The 22,216-nt window shown below is 35.5% G+C and overlaps 1 protein-coding gene across 3 annotated transcripts in view; it reads right to left on the reverse strand.

Annotated features, from left to right (window-relative positions):
• The window catches only part of PHYHIPL (phytanoyl-CoA 2-hydroxylase interacting protein like), an 83,891-nt gene extending 64,471 nt beyond the window's left edge, over positions 1–19,420 (reverse strand). Inside the window, exon 1 of one of the 3 annotated variants that reach the window (XM_025850324.2) lies at positions 18,961–19,420. In XM_025850324.2, coding sequence (XP_025706109.1) covers positions 18,961–19,066 — 106 coding nt within the window. In that variant the 5' untranslated portion in view covers positions 19,067–19,420. Of the gene's footprint in view, positions 1–297; positions 347–12,854; positions 13,005–18,960 lie in introns of those variants that run through there. The other 2 variants (XM_025850325.2, XM_073886247.1) reach the window with 2 other exon arrangements.
• Between the last annotated feature and the right edge of the window lie 2,796 nt (positions 19,421–22,216).

Below are 22,216 nucleotides of genomic sequence, written 5' to 3' on the forward strand. Positions count from 1 at the left end.
ATCTGAAAGTAACAGAATACACATTCTTCTCAAGTGCACATGGACTATTCTTCAGTATAGATCATATGTTACGCCACAAAAAAAGTCTTAATAAATTTAAGGGGACTTAAATCATATCAAGTATCTTTTCAATGATATGAAACTAGAAATCAATTACAAGAAGAAAACAGAGAAGTTCACAAATATGTGGATATTAAACAACATGCTACTGAACTTCCAATGAAACAAAGAAGAAATCAAAATAGAAATAAAAAAATACCTGAGACAAAGGAAAATGGAAATATACCCAAAACTTACAGGATGCAGCAAAAGCAGTTCCAAGAGGGAAGTTCATAGTGATGAAAGTCTATATCAATAAACAGGAGAAATTTCAAATAAATAACCCAACAACTCAAAAAAACTAGAAAAAGAAGAACAAGTGAAAACAAAAGTTAGTAGGAGAAAGGAAATAAAGGTTAGAGCAGGAATAAATAAAATAGAGACCTAAAAGAAATAGAAAAGATCCATGAAAATTAAAGCTATTCATTGATAAGATAAACAAAACTGACAAACCTTTAGCTAGACTCACCAAGAGAGGACACAAATAAGTAAAATCAAAAATGAAAAAGGAGATGTTACAACTGATACCACAGAAAGATAAAGTATCCTAAGAAACTATTATAAAAAAATATATGCCAACAAATTAGACAACCTAGAATAAATGGATAAATTCCCAGAAACATGTAACTTACCAAGACTGAATCATGAGAAATAGAAAATCTGAACAGAGCAATTACTAGTAACGAGACTAAATTAGTAATCAAAAACTTCCCCCCCAAAAAAAGTCCAGTACAAGAAGCTTCTCTGGTAAATTCTACCAAACATTCAAAGAAAAATTAATACCAATTATTTACAAACTCTTCCAAAAATTAGTAGAGAAGACTTCTAAGCTCATCTTACAAGGCCTGCATTACCCTTATACAAGAATGAGGCAAGTATGCCACAAGCAAAGAAATTTACATGCCAATATCCCTCATGAACATAGGTGCAAAAACCCTCAACAGAAAATTAGCAAACCAAATTCAACAATACATTAAAATAATCATATGCAGTGATTAAGTGGGATTTATTCTAAGGACTCAAGGGTAGTTCAACACCCACATGTGAATTAATAGTATATACAATATTTATAAAACAAATGATAAAAATCATATAATCATCTCACACACAGAAAAAGTATTTCACAAAATTCAACATTCATTCATTAATGACAAAATGCTCAACTAAATGGTAATACAGGGACTGTATCTCAACATAATAAAGGCCATGTATGACAAACCCAGAGCGAACATCATACTCAATAGGGAAAAGACGAAAGCTTTTCCTCTAAGATTGGGAACAAAAGAAGGATGCCTACTCTCAGCTTTTCCTCTAAGATTGGGAAAAACAGAAGGATGCCTACTCTCCCTATTTTTACTCAAAATAGTATTGGAAGGTCTATCAAGAGCAATTAGTCAAGAAAAAGAAATAAAAGGCATCTGAACTGAAAAGGAAGAAGTAAAACTGTCACGATTTTCAGATGACATGACATAGAAAATACTAAATTCCATTAAAAAAAACTCTTAGAACTAAATAAATTCAGTAAAGTTGCAGGATACAAAATTGATATACAGAAATCTATTGCATTTCTATACACTAATAACAAGCTAGCAGAAAGAGAAATTAAAAATTAAGATACAATTGCATCAAAAAGAATATAATACCTAGAAATAAACTTAACCACAAAGGTAAAGTATCTTATGCTGAATTTTATAAAACATTAATGAAAGAAACTGAAGACACAAATAAATGGAAAGATCTTCTATGCTCATGGATTGAAAGACTTAAAATTGTTAAAATGTTCGTATTCCTCAAAGCAATCTGTAGGTTCAATACAATACTTATCAAAATTCCAATGGCAGGGCACCTGGGTGGCTCAGTTGTTAAGCATCTGCCTTCAGCACAGGTCATGATCCCAGGCGTCCTGCGATCGAGCCCCACACTGGGCTCTGTGCTTGGCGGGAAGCCTGCTTCTCCCTCTCCCACTCCCCCTGCTTGTGTTCCCTCTCTCGCGTGTCTTTCTCTGTCAAATAAATAAATAAAATCTTTAAAAAAAATTCCAATGGCAATTTTACAGAAATAGAACAAATGATTCTTAAATGTGTATGGAACCAAAAAGGATCCCAAATAACCAAAGCAATCTTGATAAAGAACAAAGCTGTAGGCATCACACTTCCTAAATTCAAACTATATTTCAAAGCTACAATCATCAAAACAATATGATACTGGCACAAACACAGACATATATCAATAGAACAGAAGAGAGAGCCCAGAAATAAACCCACACATATATGGTCCATTAATTTGTGACAAAGGAGCCAAGAATATACAACAGGAAAAGGACAGACTCTTTAATAAATGGCATTGGAAAAATTGGGATAGCCACATGCAAAACAATGAAACCAGATCATTATCTTACATCATACACAAAATTTAACTCAAAAAGGATTAAATACTTGAATGTAAGACCTGAAACCATAAAACTCTAAAAAAAACATAGGCGGTAAGCTTCTTTTTTTTTTTAGATTATTTATTTATTTATTTGTCAGAGAGAGAGAGAGAGAGAGAGAGAGAGAGAGAATGAGCACAAGCAGGGGGAGCAGCAGAGGGAGAGGGAGAAGGCGGCTCCTCATTGAGCAAGGAGCCCGATGTAGGACTCGATCCCAGAACCCTGGGATCATAACCTGAGCCGAAGGCAGACGCTTAATGACTGAGCCACCCAGGCATCCCAGGCAGTAAGCTTCTTGACACTGGTCTTGGCAAAGATTTTTTTCATTTGACATTAAAAGCAAAGGCAACAAAAGCAAAACTAAACAAATGAGATTATATCAAACTAAAAAGTTTCTGCACAGCAAAGAAAATCCACAACAAAAAACAGAACCTACTGAATGAAAGAAAATGTTTGCAAATCCTTTATCTTATAAGGGGTTAATATCCAAAATATGCAAAAACCCACACAACTCAATAGCAAAAAACAATCTGATTAAAATTGAGAATATCTGCATCTTTTTTTCAAAAAAAAATACAGGAAGCCAACAGACATATGAAAAGATGCTCAACATTACTAAGCATCAGGGAAAGGCAAATCAAATATAAAAAGATATTACTTCATGCCTGTTAAATGGCTATTATCAAAAAGACAAAAAATAACAAGTGTTGGCAAGGATTTGAAGAAAAGGGAACTCTTGGGCCCTGTTGGTGGGAATGCAAATTGGTGCAATCACTATGGAAAACGGTATGGATATTCCCCAAAAAATTAAAAATAGAAGTACCATATGATCCAGCAATTCTACTTCTGGGAATTCATCTGAAGAAACAAAAACACTAATTCAAAAAGATATTATACCTCCATGTTCACTGCAGCATTATTTATGATAGCCAAGACATGGAAACAAACTAATGGATAAACAAAATGCGGTATATTTATGGAATATCATTCAGCCATAAAAAATTGAAATCTTGCCATTGGTGGCAACATGGATGGGCACTGAGGGCATTACTCTAAGTGAAGTAAGTCAGATGTAAAAAGACAAATGACTTACATATAGAATCTAAAAAAACAAACAAAAAAACACAAAAAATGAGCTCATGGATATAGAGAACAGATTGGTGGTAGTCTGAGGCAGTGGGGTGGAGTAGGATGGGGTGGCAAAATGGGTAAAGGGGTCCAAAAAATATAAATTTCCAGTTATAAAATGAGTAAGTCATGGAATGAAATGTTCATCATGGTGACTACAGTAAATAATACTATATGCATATTTGAAAGTAGCTAGGAGTGTGGATCTTGAAATTTCTCATAAGAGAAAAAAAGTATAACTATGTATGGTGATGGATGTTAACCAGACCTACTGCAACCATCATTTTGCAATATATACAAATATCAAATCATTACCTTGTATACCTGAAACTAATACAATGCTGTCATTTTTTGAATGTTGGGTGGATTCATTTATTACAGATATGCCTTGTTGTATAAAGCAAGATGTATAAAAATAGAATGAATAAAAACTTGTTAAAACTTCTGATCTGGTGTCCCTATATAAAAAATTCCTGAGTGTGTACATAAGTGCAGTCAATTCTTTAGAAATTATATACACATATTACCATGCTAATATGTTATGAAAATTATATACTATGGAAAAAATAGAAGCAAACTGATAAAATATGTAATATTTTAAAATAATTTATTTTTACTTATTGTAACAGATATATATGAATATGTGCTCTTTTTGAGAATCTTGGCTCAACATTTTATGATATAGCAATTTAAACAACCAGCTCTAAATCTGATTTAAATATCCGGTTTAAAGAGTTTCACAGTTGGAAAATAGATCACAAAAGAATGGGTACATCAGAATGGAGAAAGTACATCAATAGGTGTCTTATGAAACACTAATATTTTTCATTTCTCAATTCCATATACCAATTACATAAAGGTACCTCATGCACATTCAGTATACATGATAGTTTGATATACCTGATATTAATCTACATATGTAAAGATTAATCACTTTTTTTCTTATTTTAGCTGAGATAAAAATATAAATAGAAGTTCTATTACTTTCTTCCATGGCCTAACTGATTATATCCTGTGTGCCCACTGGGGTTCATACACAATATACCAATGGCATTTACATAACACTTTTGAAAGTTCTTGCATTATAAAAGTAAAGAATATAATTTCCCCATAAAATGTAGTACAGTACTACAGAAAAATAAAAATAAGCCATCTGCAGACCCTCAGTGATAATACAAGACAATAAAAGTCATTTTAAAAGCAATTAAAGTAGGGGCGCCTGGGTGGCTCTATTGTTAAGCGTCTGCCTTCGGCTCGGGTCATGATCTCAGGGTTCTGGGATCGAGCCCCGCCATCGGGCTCCCTCATCGGCAGGGAGCCTGCTTCTCCCTCTCCCTCTCCCCCTGCTTGTGTTCCCTCTATCGCTGTGTCTCTCTCTGTCAGATAAATAAATAAAATCTTTAAAAAAATAAAATAAATAAAAGCAATTAAAGTAAATTCTGGCACCAAAATAAATTATGATACCTTATATTGTTAGTATAACAACAGCACTCAGTACAAATGTTTTACAAAACTACTTTTTTAAAATAATTTTTTTATTGTTATGTTAATCACCATACATTATATCATTAGTTTTTGATGTAGTGTTCCATGAACAAAACTATTTTTTAATCTGACAAAAACTATTCTGTGTAAAATCACTTTACTCCTTTCTGTTTTCTTACACTACCACACTCAGCTTTCTTAAGAGTCATGTTTTACTCAAAAATAGTGCTTTTAACATTTCATAAGAGTTCTGTGTGCTCAAAGAAAAGGAAAAAAATAAAGAAATGTTGATAGAAAGCTGGATAACAAGTTTGCAAACTCCTAGGTAAATGATACAAGTGCAACATTCGAAGAGTGCTTTTGAAATTTGTCAGCACAGGGCACCTGGGTGGCTCAGTTGTTAAGTGTCCCACTTTGGCTCCCGTCATGATCTCAGGTTCCTGGGATCGAGCCCTGCATCAGGCTCCCCGCTCAGGGGGAAGCCTGCTTCTCCCTCTCCCACTCCCCCTGCTTGTGTTCCTGCTCTCGCGGTCTGTCAAATAAATAAATAAAAAATCTTAAAAAAAAAAAAAAGAAAAGAAATTTGTCAGCACGATTACAATTTAGCTACACGTGAAATGGTCTGTAAATAGATGAAACTAAAAATCTTTGAATTTCTAGTGTCTAATATATACTTCCCCTCATAAGAATTTCATAATTTAAGACACCATTATTTAAGACAATTTAGTTGGTATTACATTTCAGTGCCATTTTGCCTTTCTGTCAAATTCTTCTGCAGAAAACAATTAAGAATACTAGAGAAATGACAGAGAAACACTATGGTAGGGAAAATAATTATTCCCTGATTAATGTGTTTTGTAAGTTTAGATTTCATGCCAGGCTTTCTTAAAGCCCAGCATATCTACATTTTAAAGTGAAATGAAAATAAGTAAATACACATACATACATTATTTGTGCTAAGTAGCATCATGCATATATCCAGGGAAATAAAAGTTAAGATTTTCATTAAAACATTAATACATTATAATGACACCAAAAGAACTCCATCTGTCAGAAAAGTAAAATTATAAACTATTAATACTATAGGCAAAAGATGAAAAAAATTCTTGAAATGATTATGAAGTACAGTGAAGAAAAAGTTCATTGTTGATCACAGGAAGCTTTTAGAAATATTTGTGAGGATGTCAGAAATATTTATATAGAAGAAGATACACTTCTACAATATATGGTACAGAATAAAAATTCTGGTAGAGGTGGTTAGATTGTATTTGGAATATTTATCACTATTTCAACCTTGAATTTTATTACTGTAAATTGTATTACTAGAACTTGAACAAGTAAAGCTTTTAGCAAAACAAATAGAATAAACAGCAAATTCCAGAACCATTGTTTTTCAGTCATTAGGTTTTCCCTTTTTTTAAAATCACTAAAAATAACAACTAAAAAAGCCTTGATATATCAAGCCTCACAGAAATTAATATTGGATATAGTGAACTGCACTAGAAAAGGCCAATATATAAATAGGCTCAAACACTCAGCTTTGAAAAAGTTATACAAAAACTGTATTTATTAAAAAGGAAGATTTGGGGCACCTGGGTGGCTCAGTCATTAAGCGTCTGCCTTAGGCTCAGGTCATGATCCCAGGGTCCTGGGATCCAGCCCTGCATTTGGGTCCCCACTCGATGTGAAACCGCCTCTCCCTCTCCCACTCCCCCTGCTTGTTTTCCCTCTCTCCCTGTGTCTCTCTCTCTGTCAAATAAATAAATAAATTTTTTTTTAAAAAAAGGAAGATTTATCTAAGCTTAAACACCAAGAATCTGCAAAACACACACACACACACACACACACAAATTAAGTGTAAGAAAGACTATGTCCTACTTAGGCTAGCAATTCAATAAAAACCCTAGGAAACATTAAAATTAGTAGATTCAAATCAAAAGAAAATCTTGGAAATATACATTCACTATGAAAGCCTTAGAAATAACTTTGGTGAAGATTTTAGTTTTTCTTTGAGCTCCAATGTCATTATTTTTCTGCTCATTTGAATTCCAACAGTTCGTTTATTTTATATACTGTAGACTATGTTGCCAAAGAGGGAAAAATTAATCTAGTATATTTCCACAGTAAACACAGATTATCATACAATTAATGGGAGAAATCTATCAATTACATGGGGCACCTGGGTAGCTCAGTCATTAAGTATCTGCCTTCTGCTCAGGTCATCATCCCAGGGTCCTGGGTTCGAGTCCCACATCGAGGGGGCACCCGGCTCCCTGCTCGGCGGGAAGCCTGCTTCTCCCTTTCCTACTCCCCCTGCTTGTGTTCCAACTCTCGCTCTCTCTCTCTGTCAAAAAAAAAAGATTTTATTTATTTGAGAGAGAGAGAGAGAGAGAGAACGAGCAGGGGTGGAAGAGTAGAGGGAGAGAGAGAGAAGCAGTCTCCCCACTGAGCAGGGAACCTGACGCAGGACTCGATCCCACAACCCTGGGATCACGACCTGAGCCAAAGGCAGACGCCCAACCGACCGAGCCACCCAAGTGCCCCAATAAATAAAATTAAAAAAAAAAAACTTGTACATCTCTATCAAGTACAGAGTTTAGGCCAACTGTATTTCTCCCATGTTAACTGCCTCATAATTTAACCACACCCTAGTCAAGTTTAATTATATAAAAAGTAATTAATTTTCAAATGTTCCTTTAGACACCACAAATAAAAGAGACCAGCATTCAAATTTACTTACTCTAATGAGCAGTTCAACAATTTGACATGCGTCTAAAGGACTGACTAGAGGATGAAGTAAAGAAAACCTGACAAAGGAGAAACAAAAACCCAGAAAACCATCCTTATCCTCAAACTCCCTGCCTGTGAGACCCAGATGGACATTTCTAACAGTCTTTTGGTCATTTCCATCTAGGTATTGCACAGGCATCTGAAACCTAATTTGTCCAGGAAAGGCTTTATTTAATAGCTTGTTATCAAAGCTACTCTTTCACATTCCCTCCAACCAACAAACTACTTTATTTACTGGTGTCAAAATACACCCAGTCTCCCAATTTGGCAAATTTAGCCATCAGCAACAGCTCCTTTCTTGTATCTCTTACTTCCAGTTTAATACTGCCAACAGATTTTTACGTTAGCTTTTTTCTGACATTTCTGACATTACAACAAATATGTTAAATTACTAAACTGTTACCAAAAAACTGAAATAAAACATTGGTAAATGTCTGAAAATAAGAGAATAAAAATTATCCATCACATATAGTTAATTAATTCAAATGTTGAGATTTTGTAAAATCTTTCTAATTTAAGTGGATGAGAATATGAATGTGGCAGATTTCTCCACTTTTGTAGTAGTTTTTCAAACAGATAAATTTAAGAATGATAAAACAATACACAGTGGAGAAGAGAATTTTAATGTCTAAGTTTTTTAACTCATCATCAACTAATTGTCAGAAATAGTGAAAAAAAGGAAAGAAAAAAAGAAATATTGGGACAACTACCTCAAGGAAAGTAGAAAAAATTTTTTAAATTTCAGGAGTGGTAGCTCCTATAAAAGCTATTGCCAGCTTATTAAGTAGTAATTGTTTACTAATAAGGACTGGATATTAAGATATTTCAAAATAGTTTATTTTTTTATTTAAACATTTATTTAATCTGACAGAGAGACAGCAAGAGAGGGAACACAAGCAGGGGGAGTGGGAGAGGGAGAAGCAGGCTTCCTCCTGAGCAAGGAGCCAGATGTGGGACTCGATCCCTGGATCCCGGGATCGTGACCTGAGCTGAAGGCAGACGCTTAATCATCTGAGCCACACAGGCACCCCTCAAAACAGTTTTTTTTTAATTTTATTTATTCATGAGAGACAGAGGGAGAGAGAGATAGAGAAGCAGAGGGAGAAGCAGGCTCCCGCTGAGCGGGGAGCCCGATGCGGGACTCGATCCCGAGACCCTGGGATCATGACCTGAGCCGGAGGCAGACGCTTAACCATCTGAGCCACCCAGGCGCCCTCAAAACAGTTTTAAGTAATCATATATAGACCATCATTAAGTTGAAGCGTTGTTTTTTTTTTTACTGAGCTAATTATAATACTATGAATAGAAAATTTCAAAATTCATTTTTCATATGAAACTTAGGCAGCTATCCTGAAAAAAGATATAAATACTTCAAAAGAAACAAGAAATACTTTATTTATTAATTTAAAATCAGTTTGATAAAGATTTAAAATAGGAATACCATACCATCCAGTAATTCCACTACTGGGTATTTACCTAAAGAAAGCAAAAACACTATCTCAAAGATAAATGCACACCTATGTTTATTGTAGCATTATTTATAATAGCCAAGATATGGAAGCAACCTAAGTGTCAATCAATAGATGAATGGGCAAAGAAGATGTGATATATACATACGAGTATTACTCAGCCATAAAAAAGAATGAGATCTTGCCAGTTGCTACACCATGGATGGACCTAGAGGATATAATGTTCAGTGAAATAAATCAGAGAAAGGCAAATACTATATGATTTTACTTATATGTGGAATTTAAAAAATAAAACAAATGAATAAACAAATAAAAAGCAGAAACAGAACCATAAATACAGAGAACTGATGGTTGCCAGAGGGAAAGAGAGTATAGGAATGGGCAAAATGTGTGAGGGGAGTGGGAGGCACAAGCTTCCAGTTATGGAATGAGTAAGTCATGGGGGTGAAAGTTAACAGCAAAGAGTATAGTCAATGGGATTTGTAATAGCATTGTATGGTGACAGATGGTAGGTACATTTGTGGTGAGTATAGCATAAAGTATAGGGTTTTGGAATCACTATGTTGTTCACCTGAAACTACTGTAACATTGTATATCAACTATACTTCAATAAAAATGGGAAAAAAACCTTTGATAAACATCTTTCAAATATAATGAGCAAACGAACTTGATTATTTAGCTCTTTAATAAGCTGAAGAAACTCAATTTGATAATACCGTCACAATATTACCAAGCTTATAAATGCACATAAATTGTCAGTAATGAAACTGATCCTCACAATTAAGATTAATCATGCAAGTAAAATAAATTTAACTGCTCTGAAATTTTAAGAGATCAGCACACAAAGTTATGAGCTTTAAAAAAAAGTTACCAAAAATAGCTCAGAATATTATAAGATACATTATTTTCTCACTGAACAGTGAAAAAATGAACTGACTGATGAACAGAGTCCATCACTTCCCTCCAAAAGGAACACTTACTCTTTGATTCAACTTGAAAAAAAATCTTACTATTTCTACTTAAGTCTGAATCAGTTTATTTGAAGAGTATCCTGAGAAAGAAAAATGAACTTAAAAACTTTAGCAATTGTCACTACTTATTTGTGTGAACCAGAATTTCCTAGGCATAATGCAATAAAAATAAAATACAGAAATAAAGTGGATGTTGAGGCTGATATAAAATAGCAACTTCCAAGTATAACTGCTAATTTTAATTTCTCACTACACTCATTGACTGAATTTATTGAAAAATGCTGTTAAGTTTGAAATTACAGGATAGATGTACACTAATTAAGAGCTATTTTTACTTGTTAGAGTTCTGCAAAATGTTAAAAAAAAAGGTTCTCTAAAAATTAGAAAATTTGAAATCTACTAAAAAGATTTCAAACAAGATAAATCCAAACTCCTAATCATGGCATAAGCTAGTTAGCCCTGACTAGTTTTCAGTTTACTTTCCTACAAGGAACACTATTTTTTCCAATAATACTAAATGCCATGTATTGCTAGACCATGCATGATTTTATATCTTTATATATGCTCTTATCTCAACCAGAAATGCCCTTATCCCACTTCTCCTGGCAAGTTTTTATTTTTCTTTTAATATACAGGAAAAAACGTTGCTTCCTCTGTAAAGCCATCTTGAGAGACTCAAGACAGAATTAACTACTTTCTCTTCTACATTCTATTATATTATTACATGTTATTATACTTATCTATTTAAATTTATTGTCTCCCTAAATGCCAGCAAATCCTTTAAATGCAATGATCCAAGTTACATTCATTCTTGGATCCTTTTTTTTTCCTGTTCTTAACACAGACCCTAAAGTTGGAATACATCCATAAATAAACAGAAAAAATTACATGCAAGTAAAAGAACAAAAGGAAACAATCAAACTGATTAAGTTTAGTACCAAAAAATTAATCATTGAACAAGAATAGAATGGCACTATCTTCCAGCCATTATACTCAAAGTGTGGTCTACAAACTATTTACCAGGCTCTGATGAGATAAATATAAAAATTACAATTAAGAATCTGGAAACTTTTATAGGAATTTGACAGAGATTTTTATGTTTGTTGAATCTTTTAGGATCTTTTAAATTTCATTTTCTAATAATTCATTTTATTATATTTTTGTGAAGTATCAGCCAGTGATAGATTAAAATACTGAAAAAAAAAACAAAATACAGATAGATTGAGATGCCCTACATTAGATTGTGGAAGACAGAAAGATGAATAAGACCTTGACTCTTTAAAAAAAAAGACCTTGACTCTTTTTCAATGAGGATTTGGTTTACAAGGAAAAATATGATATATACATAAATTGTTGCAGTATGTATCATAACTATCCGTATTTCTCAAAGCTCACATCATCATCTTTGACACTTCAAAACCTTCCTATTGGTAGAATTATAACTGTGCCTGGAAATACTAATGCATAACTAGTATTTCTTTCTAAAGTTACTTATATGAAGACTAGATTTTAAGTTAAAATCAGGGCTTGTTCTTTCACTGCCTATCAGACCCAAAGGCATCTTTGACACCTCCATACAGAGCTAGGCAGCTTTCTACAGCTCTCTGCCTGACCTACCGTATCTCAAAACCCCAGTAATATATAAAAACAGAGTGATTATACAATTTTTGTCAGAAACTCTTCCTCAGTATTTTCAAGATTTATTAATCTTTACTAATAAAGATTAATTTTCTCAATCCTCTATGCTAGGAGTTGGCAAACGTTTCCTGGAAAAGACCAGATAATAAATATTTTAAGGTTTGTAAGCTATATGGTCTACTGTCACAGCTACTCAGCCTTTGAAGCAAGAAAGCAGCTACAGACAATATATAAACAGATGAGCATGGTTTGGTTCCAGTAAAATTTTACTTAGAAAAACTGGCAGTAGGTTTTCAGTTTGGCCCAAGGACTGTAACTTGTTGATGTCTCTTCTCTATCATAGGTATAACTTTAAAATCAATCATTAAGATCCTATCATTTAGTAATATTAAAAAACTGCCATTCTTGTTTGCATTTATCAACTTTTAAAATTTTAAAGACTGACAGGTTTACCAACACTCAAGTTTATAAAAGAAAAGACTTTTTTCAAGAAAATCAAAGTAAGTATATTGAAAAAATTTTTGTGCTTTGTCTTTAATGGCATATGTCTAGGGAAGCTACAAGCTTTTCATACTATTATTAGATAGCAACACTCCCACTGGCTATGGAAAACAAAAAGACAGATTTATTTACATTAGTTGCCACAACCACTACAACAAACATCATATAAGCAAAAATATCCACAGAAAAGCCCTTTTAAAATGAACTACAAACTTGGTAAATAGTTATAATATCACAAACAAAACTAACTACAATACTATTCAGAGTTATGATGCTTTTTGTTTAACCCACATCTATGGAGTAACTTCAAAATCCTGGTATCTTGTCTACCTTTTTTTAACAAACCTGGAATGTAGATTTATTTCATCTTTAGGGTTCAAAGTTGGCCTTCTCCAGCATGTAATCACTCCTTTCCTTTAAGGGGTGAGATACAAAGCTGATCAGAAGTCACTCTAAAACTGAAGTCAAACCTTAATCATCCCTTTTCCTCTTAAGTTCTAGTATCCCCTGTGGAATATATTGTTCTATGAACAATTCTCTTTATCATTCTAGAACTCTTTTCCCCAGAACATAAGAGGAATTGTAAAATGTTTCAGTTTCCAAGGAAGTCTCTTACTGTTAGTTTCCAAATGTCTTAATATAAATGTTCTTTTTACTTTACTTCTGATTTCCCAGACTTAAAATCCTAAAATTACTCCTTATCACTTTTCATATTGCTTGAAAATTCAATCACAAAGTTTGTAATTATTTTTGGATTTCTTTTACACCTTTGCCACTCACTATCTTTCCATAAACAGAACATGCTAATACTGCCTACCTATTTTTTCCTGTTGAAAACTTTTCAATGTTTCTATACGCTTCTACGAGAAGTCTTCCACAAATACTGATTTTACTTCCCAATATATGTGTATAAAATACAGCCTGCTTAAAAAGACAATTTAACCACTGTGTAATAATAATAAAATATGTTAAAAGATATTAAAGAATAAGGCAAATGCTTTAAAATAGTAAAAACAGAATTTAAATAACAGTAAAAAGATTCTTACAGAGAAATTTAAGAGAAGTGGAAAATAAACCCAAGAAACAGGCAAATGCTGTAAGGAAAAACTAAAATGCATTTACTAAGGGCAGAGAAGGAAAATCGGAAACTAGAAGGATTATACTTACTGCAGAAATTGATATAGCTGCTGTTATTTCTGAAGTCCAAGATAATATATAAAAACAATCAGTAAACTATATTCACATAACGTTAAGGAAAGATCAAAGTTGGGCCTAAATGAGGGGGAATATCAGCAGTGAGAAACCAAGCAACTTAGAAGTTGTCTAGTATTCTATAGAGTGAATTTCTGACTGGCTTACTTTGGCAACAAAGCAAGTTGCCAGTGTTACTACTTATAACATCAGTTATTCTACCACTGGAGGGAGTCTGGTCACATATCCTTTGATGTGACTTTTACTCTAATAACTTCATTTTCTCTGGGAATGAATTAGAACCCCTACAAAGAATATGAATTGGTTTAACATAATCTGATGACTTTAAAGCTTTTTGTTTCTTTTAGTTTGTCTTTTATTTTTGTTGTGTTCCATACTCACTAAGTAAAAATTTACAGCATCTCTATAGTCATATCTGGGTCAAAGAAATGAATCCAGAGGTCACATGCGCTGGTACATATCTATCCTTAGAATAAAAAATCATGAAGAGAAAAATGTTAAATCAAGAACATAAGGTTCTGATACAAATACCTACCCAAAGCAATTATCAAGGTCACAAGGCACATAAAATGCAGCAAACAGGAGGTTTGAAGTAGAAGCTGAAAAGAGCTTCTAGGATTAAGGCTGACAAGGATATTATCGATGGGATAGATAAATATAAGCAAAAGATACAGTACTGTAACTGTGGTTTAAAGTTAACTATTTTTTTAATTGAGAATTTTGTTTCCATTGTCTACTCATGAAGTTGAAGTGACATAAGAAGGATTTACTAAGGGGCGCCTGGGTGGCTCAGTCGTTAAGCATCTGCCTTCGGCTCAGGTCATGATCTCAGGGTCCTGGGATCGAGCCCCTCATGGGGCTCCCTGCTCTGCGGGAAGCCTGCTTCTCCCTCTCCCGCTCCCCCTGCTTGTGTTCCCTCTCTCGCTGTCTCACTCTCTGTCAAATAAATAAATAAAATCTTAAAAAAAAAAGAAGGATTTACTAAGTAAACAAAACACAACTGAAATGAAAAACAAAGATCTAAACATTGGACCAAAATAAATAAATAAATAAATAAAAACAAGAACTCAAGAAGGTATGTGGAGAATAATAGTCCATTTACAATAATAATTATTCTCCATTTTGTGTCAAGAATTATAAGAAATGATAGAAAATACTCATGTAATTATTTTAAAAATCCTACAGGATTGACATTATTATACCCATTTTACATGAGAAAGCTTAAAGCTAAAAACAGGTTAAGTAATTTGCCTAATGTAATATATCTATCAAGAGCCAATATTCTGTCAGAGGTCTGTCTGATTCTAAAATGCTATTGCCACTGTGGCATATAAATGTCAGTGAGACAGAGCAGTGACTACCTTGTGTTCTTGTACTATTAAAGGTAACAGTTATGGGTACTCTTCCTAGATGTCTGCTTCAGAAAATGTCATTAAGGATTATCTAGTACAGCACTGTGCTAACTAGTAAGCATTTTTGTGTTATAGTTCCAAAGTTAAAATTTGTTTAATTCACATATCAATAAGCATAAAAAAGTCACAAATGATTTATAATTTAAGTAGATACAATAAAGTCAAAACTAAAAGGAATTTATCTTTTTTCAATATAAAAAACCTTTTTTTCTTTTCCTTCATAAAACTATTGTTAGACACAAAGACACAGAAATCTGTCAGGTTCTCTCTGCAATTTCCTTAAAATGTATTCCCTTGCTGAGTAGCATCATAAACTCCATAAGCCGTATCTAGGCAGTCATAAAATAATCATGGAAATAATACTTGTTAAACGTAGGAAGCCTTAGGGGTGGATTTAAGTGCTATACAACAAATTAATTTTGTATTTTCTCCCTTGCTATTATAACAAGAGTGCAGGGAGCTTGGATGCATGTAAAACAACATATACATAAATCTTTCCCTTTCAGTAAGGAAAGAAAGCTTCGAGATATCTATCTATCTATCTATCTATCTATCTATCTATCTATCTATCTATCTATGCATGATTTTAAGAAAAATGAAGAGAAGTAGAAGTAATGTAGAATTCTGTGTGTGGGGTTGGGTGCTGTTCTGTCTTGTTACAGGTCAATTAGGGTCTGAAGTATCTATGTGAAGAAACAAACTGGAAATGGGTCCCCATATTATCAATGCTTCCTGATGAGCAATTAATGTTTTTTTTTTCTTCAACTTCCTTGGAAAATCTACAATTAAAGTAGATCATATGCGTAACTTGAGGATATTTCAGCAGAGATAGAGGAACAGAAACACTCTTCTACTTGAAACAGAGATTACAGAAAGAACTAGATCTACAGCACCTATTCAGAGGTTTCCTAATAGAAGTCCATCAGAATCCTCATTTTGAACTACAAGTAACATGTAGGCAGAGACCATATATTAGCAACTAAAGCACACATGCTTAGGATAAAAGTATGAAGTGCAGAAGAATCCTCTTGCTTAATTAAAAAACTCAATTATATGACTGCTTGGATTCTATTCCAAATTCTTCCAACTGTTAAATACTTGGAGAAACTATGAAAAAAAGGAAACACTGTGAATTATTGCTAATTATGTAAACGGATTAATTTATAAGAAAATAGCAAGTGAAAGAAAAAATATACAAGAGCCAAGGAAACATAAGAAAGATACAGTTTACCAGCAGCTATAACTTAGTTGATAAAATATATAAAACATTATAAAATTAAAAACATCTATAAGTGAAGAGAAGAAAAGGAAACATATATTTAACAATAATATTACATTTTCTCCTATTCTATTTTATCTACTTCCAAGAAATTTGTGCTCATTTTTTTCCAACACCAGATTAATAGTAGAATAAAGTAAAGAGAAAACAAAATAAATTTCTATGATCATAAAACTACTTTTTATGTACTCAAGCATATAACAGATCTTCTGGCACATCCTAATCTTTCTATTATATATTTACAGAAGCAAAATAATAAGACCTGAGAGGAAGTGAAGGGAGTAAATAATATCTAGTTGAATATTTCTCACTATAAGATTATGATAAATAAGTTCTGCTTGACAAACTTAATGCAACACTTAAAATTTAAAATTTAAAATAAACATATATTTTGGAATTGACATGTAGAGTCCCAAAATAAAAAGTTAGACATTTAATAACATCTCCATACAAGCTATTCCTAATTTTTACATATTTTAATAGAAGAGTTAGCTCTTTGTATTTTTTGATATATTTTATAAAATGAAACCCTATTAATCTATGTTGAATCATTAGAAGTCTTCAAATAAGTAATTTTTATAGATACTGCTAAGTGCCAGCACCCCCCATTAAATGTTACATAATTTTTTTCATTTTGCAGGATTCATAATGAAAACTGAAACAACTAAAAAATATTACCAAAAATAAAATAGCTACTACTCTACAAGAAGAGACCACATAAATGCAGCACTAGTTTTTGTTACTCTGTTAATTCTGTAAACTTCATAAAAAAGAAAAACAACTTTATTTTCCCTAATATCTTTAAAAATGTGGTAAATGCAATTTTAAGTATTAAGATTATGGGGTTCTGAGGAGTAACTATGAATTGCCTATTTCCAATAACTACAGTAATAAGCTTTAGATAAATTACTGAAGTAAATGAAGGTGAAATATACTTTTACTAGATTCTTGGTTTTCTGTCAAACCATCTAGGAAAATCCAAACATTTACAATGGTAACACCAGAAAAAGTCATCTCACAAAAGCATAAACTAAAACCCATACAATTGCCTACGTGGTATATTAAAAATAATCTCTATAGTCTAATAATGCAAGTTTATATATGGAATACCAAAATGGTTACTTTATTTTTTAGATGTCATAAATATGTGCACCTATTACTATGGTGACCTAAGGATAAAGGAATTATAAACAGCTTTTGCAAGAGTATTTATTTATCAATACTATACCTTTTCCAGAAATTATTTAAAGTGGCTTTGGCTTCAAAGGTCAATTATTCTGTGTCCTAAATTTATTAATAAACAGAAATTCAGTGTTCAGTTGACCTAAACTATACTGTAGAGCAACGCCTAATCAAGTTATCTAAATGACTTTAGAAACAAGACCTTTGCTCTCTATTTGGATAATATACTGATAAATTTCATGGCCTTATTGTGAGCACACTAGTATTTCTACATAACCCTGGCTAAAAAATATATTTAAATTATCGTCTCCATATACTGTTAATCACTGATTCCATTTATAGCCAAAAGTGTTCAGGGTCATTTTGACAACATGTAAATGGTTTTTCCTTTGTCAGATGTTCAATTTTACAATTATCTGGCCAATCAACTACTAATCATATGACTCTTTTACAAATGAAGTTTTGTTCCACATCAATGAAATAGCACTGACTCTTCAACTACTCCAAATAACACAGAAGCACTACAAGCTACCCATATTGCACACAGTACTAGCTCATCTCTTTAACGCTCAAACCTGTGTTCAATCGCTTCCTTCTTTAGGAGACTGCCAACTTTAACAATAGATTAAGCTATATAATATCAAGACACAATGGTGAGTACTCGCCACATATTCTGTACCACAGCAGATATATTAGGCCACTTCTTCACCGATTTTTGACAGTTTCTGAATCACAGCCCCAAACCACGAAGCTTGTGGCTATCCTTGGTGCTGAAACGCACTCCCTCTCACCCACCCCCCCGCGCCCCTTCACTGAAAAAACCGTCATCCCAATCCCTATTTAAGAGCATAAAAAGATTAATGAACTTGGGGGGTCTGAAGAGGGGGGGTTTAAAAAAGGAAATGATAAGTTTCTGGGCTGAGAGTGCTAAGTAGTGTGAGCGGGTGGAAAGAAGGGGTACTAAAAACACCCAGAGGGCATTTCCCCTTCGGTTCCGGTAGACCCTGGAAACCCGGACTGCGGCACCATCGGAAACGCCTCGTCCCGGGCAGGAGCGGCAGGCGGGAACGGCGTCCTCGCCCGGGCAGCGACTCCGCGCCGGGGCCAGGCGGGCGAGGACGCCGAGGGGCGCCGCTGCGGGAGACTCACGCGACTTTCCGCGCCAACGAGCGAGCCCTGGGGTCCTTTTGTTTCTAGCGTCTGAGGGGAGGGCGGATGAGCGGAGAGGAGCCCCACCTGTATTTATTTGTATGGGTGGACAACAAAAGACCCTGATGCCCGGGTGAGCAGGGTCGGCCGAGTCGGGGCGGCCGCGGCGCCTGGCCACGGGCTCGGCCCCTTTCCTCACAGCCCCCGTCGCTCTTACCGTCCCGGTCGCACAGCTGAATGGCCTCCAGGCTGAGGTTTTTGATCACCTCCTCACAGGGGCTGGTGGGGCTGTTGAGGGTATGATCCAGGCGCGGCACCTCCATTTTTCCAACTCCCTTCTCAAGCCCGCCTGCTTCGTATCCAGGCTCTCTCGGTGGACCGGGTGGGAGAGAAGGGCGGGAAAGGGCAGGGAGTGGCGGAAGGAGGGGAAAGAGGCCTGGGACGCGTCTCCGTGGGGCCGAGGCTAAGCCTCCGGGCTAGAGAGCCGCGGCCGAGGCGACGGCCGTGACAGGAGCTGCGGGGAGTGTGAGGCTCGGAGAGACCGAGAGGGACCCGGCGCGAGAGCGGGAGGCGCGCGCTCCCGGCGGGGAGGGGACGCGGCGCGCGGGGATCGTGAGGGAGAAGGCGCGGCGCGCGCACGCGCGCGAGAGGACGCGCCCACCTGCTGGCGCGCGGCGCTCCTCCCTCCCAGCCCTTCCACGCGCACGCGCCCCCTGCTGCCCTGGCGACTCAGCCCCCGCTACCCCCGCGCGGAGTGTTGTAAGGCATGAGCGCCCGGAAGGCGGCGGGCGGTTGGGCGTGTGGCGCGCTGGCCTCGCCTTCTCTTCTGGTGAGGGTGGTTTGGCGTCCTTTCCCTCGTCATAGGGTCAGTCGGACCCAGGTTGGCACTGGGGAGTCTGCACGGGGAGGTGAGAAGAAGCAGATTGGTTTTTATGAAGGACTGGAAAAATATGGGTCCAGATCCTTTGGATCCTTGTTTCGGAGCCCCCGGGCTGCCTTACCCCTCAAGGTCTCGAGCTACTCCCCTCCAGGCCCCTGTTTGCTCAGCCAGGCATTCCTCGGGAACAGCTGCGTCCCTGTGAGAGAGGAGTGGATTAACTGAGAAGTGGCAGGGTTTACGGACAGAATTTTGGTCAACCCGAAGGAGGGGCAAACATGGGAATTCAGAACTGCCAGAAAGGTGAGGGAATGAGGAGATGCCAGTCAGCCTGCTGGAAACGCAGCGCGTGGGCTTCGGGGCTGACAGCCACTAATCTTTCAGCCTTCGCAGTCTAGCTTGCTTGCTTGCTTGCTTGCTTGCTTGCTTCATTCATTCATTCATTCATTCATTCAACAAATAAGTATTAAATGTTTATTCCGTGCGGGGCATTGTTCTAGGCGCCAGTGAAAGGCGGGAAAAAAACAGTACCTGACCTCAGGGATATGGAAACATCCTTTTCTAATGGAAAATCTTCCTCAACTTACCTTAAATTTGTCTGCCCATTCTTCTTAATGGCATTTAGTATTCTACAATGCACTTAGTGGAGGTGAAAATGTTTTTAAAATAAAGTAGATATAGGTCACAGCCTATTGACCTCTCTTGCCATTTGCTTCTTTGGAATAGTTTTTAGTCGTGTTGCTATCTTAGAATCAAAATAGTGCCTGCCCCACTCTCTTCTTTTTTTAGTGTATATGCTTGTTGGAAATTAAAGTTCCTTTTTATGTATTTTCCAATTTCAAACATAAATGTTATCCAATAAAGTAACAATTTACATACAGATTGCTATATGCTATCCTTTCCAGTCACATCCTTCTAGCCATAACATGACTAAATCTAGTTAATTGAAGCCTCATAAAACAGAAGGACCAGCTTAAGGTAAAATAAGCCTGTGAGAAAACTTGGCACAACTGCAAGTTGATAGAAATTAGTGGAAGATAATTGGGTATCTTAAAGTGAAATGTCCTCATTATCAACTTGGGTATTAATGAAGATGGATCTCCTTCTTGTAGTTTAAGAGAATTCTTGTGTCAAGGTAGGGGTGTCCCCAAGGAGATGATAAATTATTACTTGTCAAGAAATATGAAAAGATGGCACTTATTGGTGAATTTCCTGTGTTCTAAAACCTGGTTCTGGAGGAATAGAAATTGATACTGTCAGCTGAGCCACAGTGGGTTCACATTTACAAATTTCAAAAGGAACTGTGTAAACTAGATTACCAATTTATTGATTTACAGGTGAGAAATATAAACATATATATAATTAAAGCTATAATTCACACAAATATTTGTTAAACACCTGCTATATCCATGGACAATATGCTAGATGTTGGAAATTTTGAGTTCAAATCTATTAAGAAACACAGACATTGAAAAAGGAAAATTATAATGAGTGTTATGAAAGAGGAATCATGGGAACTTGTGAAGCACATGCAGGGGTCCTAACCTTGTCTGGTTAGTAAGGAAAACCTTTAAAAAGATTATTTAAAAGGAACAGGAAATTATGAAAGGCTCTAAGTGGGAAGTTAGCATGATCAGATTCGTAGGCCAGAATATCTGTATAATGGGAAAAAGGGATAATGTTTTAAGAAATATTAATGTGCATTTGGGTATAAGACCTATTCAACCCAAGGCATCTTTCTGCTAAGGATTTAGATTATTACATAAGAAATACAAAAGAAAGAGTTAATATTTCACTTTTGACATTCAGCATAGGATTTTTTTTTTTTAGCAAATTGTTAGGCTTCAAATCAAGGCATTGTAGAAAGATAAAATATAGATATGTTTATGGTTTAACATACCAAAGCTAGGCCTAGTGGTCAAAACAATACAGTTTATCCCAGAGTGAAGACAAGATATCCCAGTCCATGATAAAGGCTTAGGCCAGAGATTGGTATAAGGAAGATGGTGGCTATGAGGTAGGTAAACTAGAGAAAATTCTATTCTTTTTGGTTCAGAGAATGATGGAAAAGAGGTAGAAGTGCTAGAGGATGGCAACCAGCAATATTTTTACTCACTCGTACATTGAGGATGTGAGATGAGGGATTGTGGCTCTAGAAATACCCAGATAGGTATGGGAAAACTCAAGGACAGAGAAATTTCTGCCCTAGTTCTTAGATCTTTGGGATGATATCACCTGGCCAGGTTCAAGTAACCTTGAACAAAACATCTAGTTAGGCAGAGGAAGGGCAGGAATTTACTTTCCAAAACTGCTAAAAGTTCCTGTATACTCAGAAGGTGGTTGAGTTGAGATCTAGTCAACCTGCTGTGAAGCCTGATTTTAAAATGCAAGGTAATACTCTAGCAAAAACTGCAGAATGGAGCTTCTAGACTAGGGATGTCTAAAGTATTAAAAAAGATGAGACTTGTCAGTCTTAGAGATGGCTACCAGGCCCTCACCAAACTGAAAAAATACAGACCATGAGTTTCTCTAGCCACCAACTTCAAGTGAAAGGTCAGAAGCAATTAGGCATGCAAGGGATGTCACCCCAGAGACC

The sequence above is a fragment of the Callorhinus ursinus genome, unplaced genomic scaffold (assembly GCF_003265705.2).
Source record: "Callorhinus ursinus isolate GAN/ISIS: 27379988/994484 unplaced genomic scaffold, GSC_fseal_2.0 scaffold69, whole genome shotgun sequence".
NCBI classification, from domain to species: domain Eukaryota; kingdom Metazoa; phylum Chordata; class Mammalia; order Carnivora; family Otariidae; genus Callorhinus; species Callorhinus ursinus.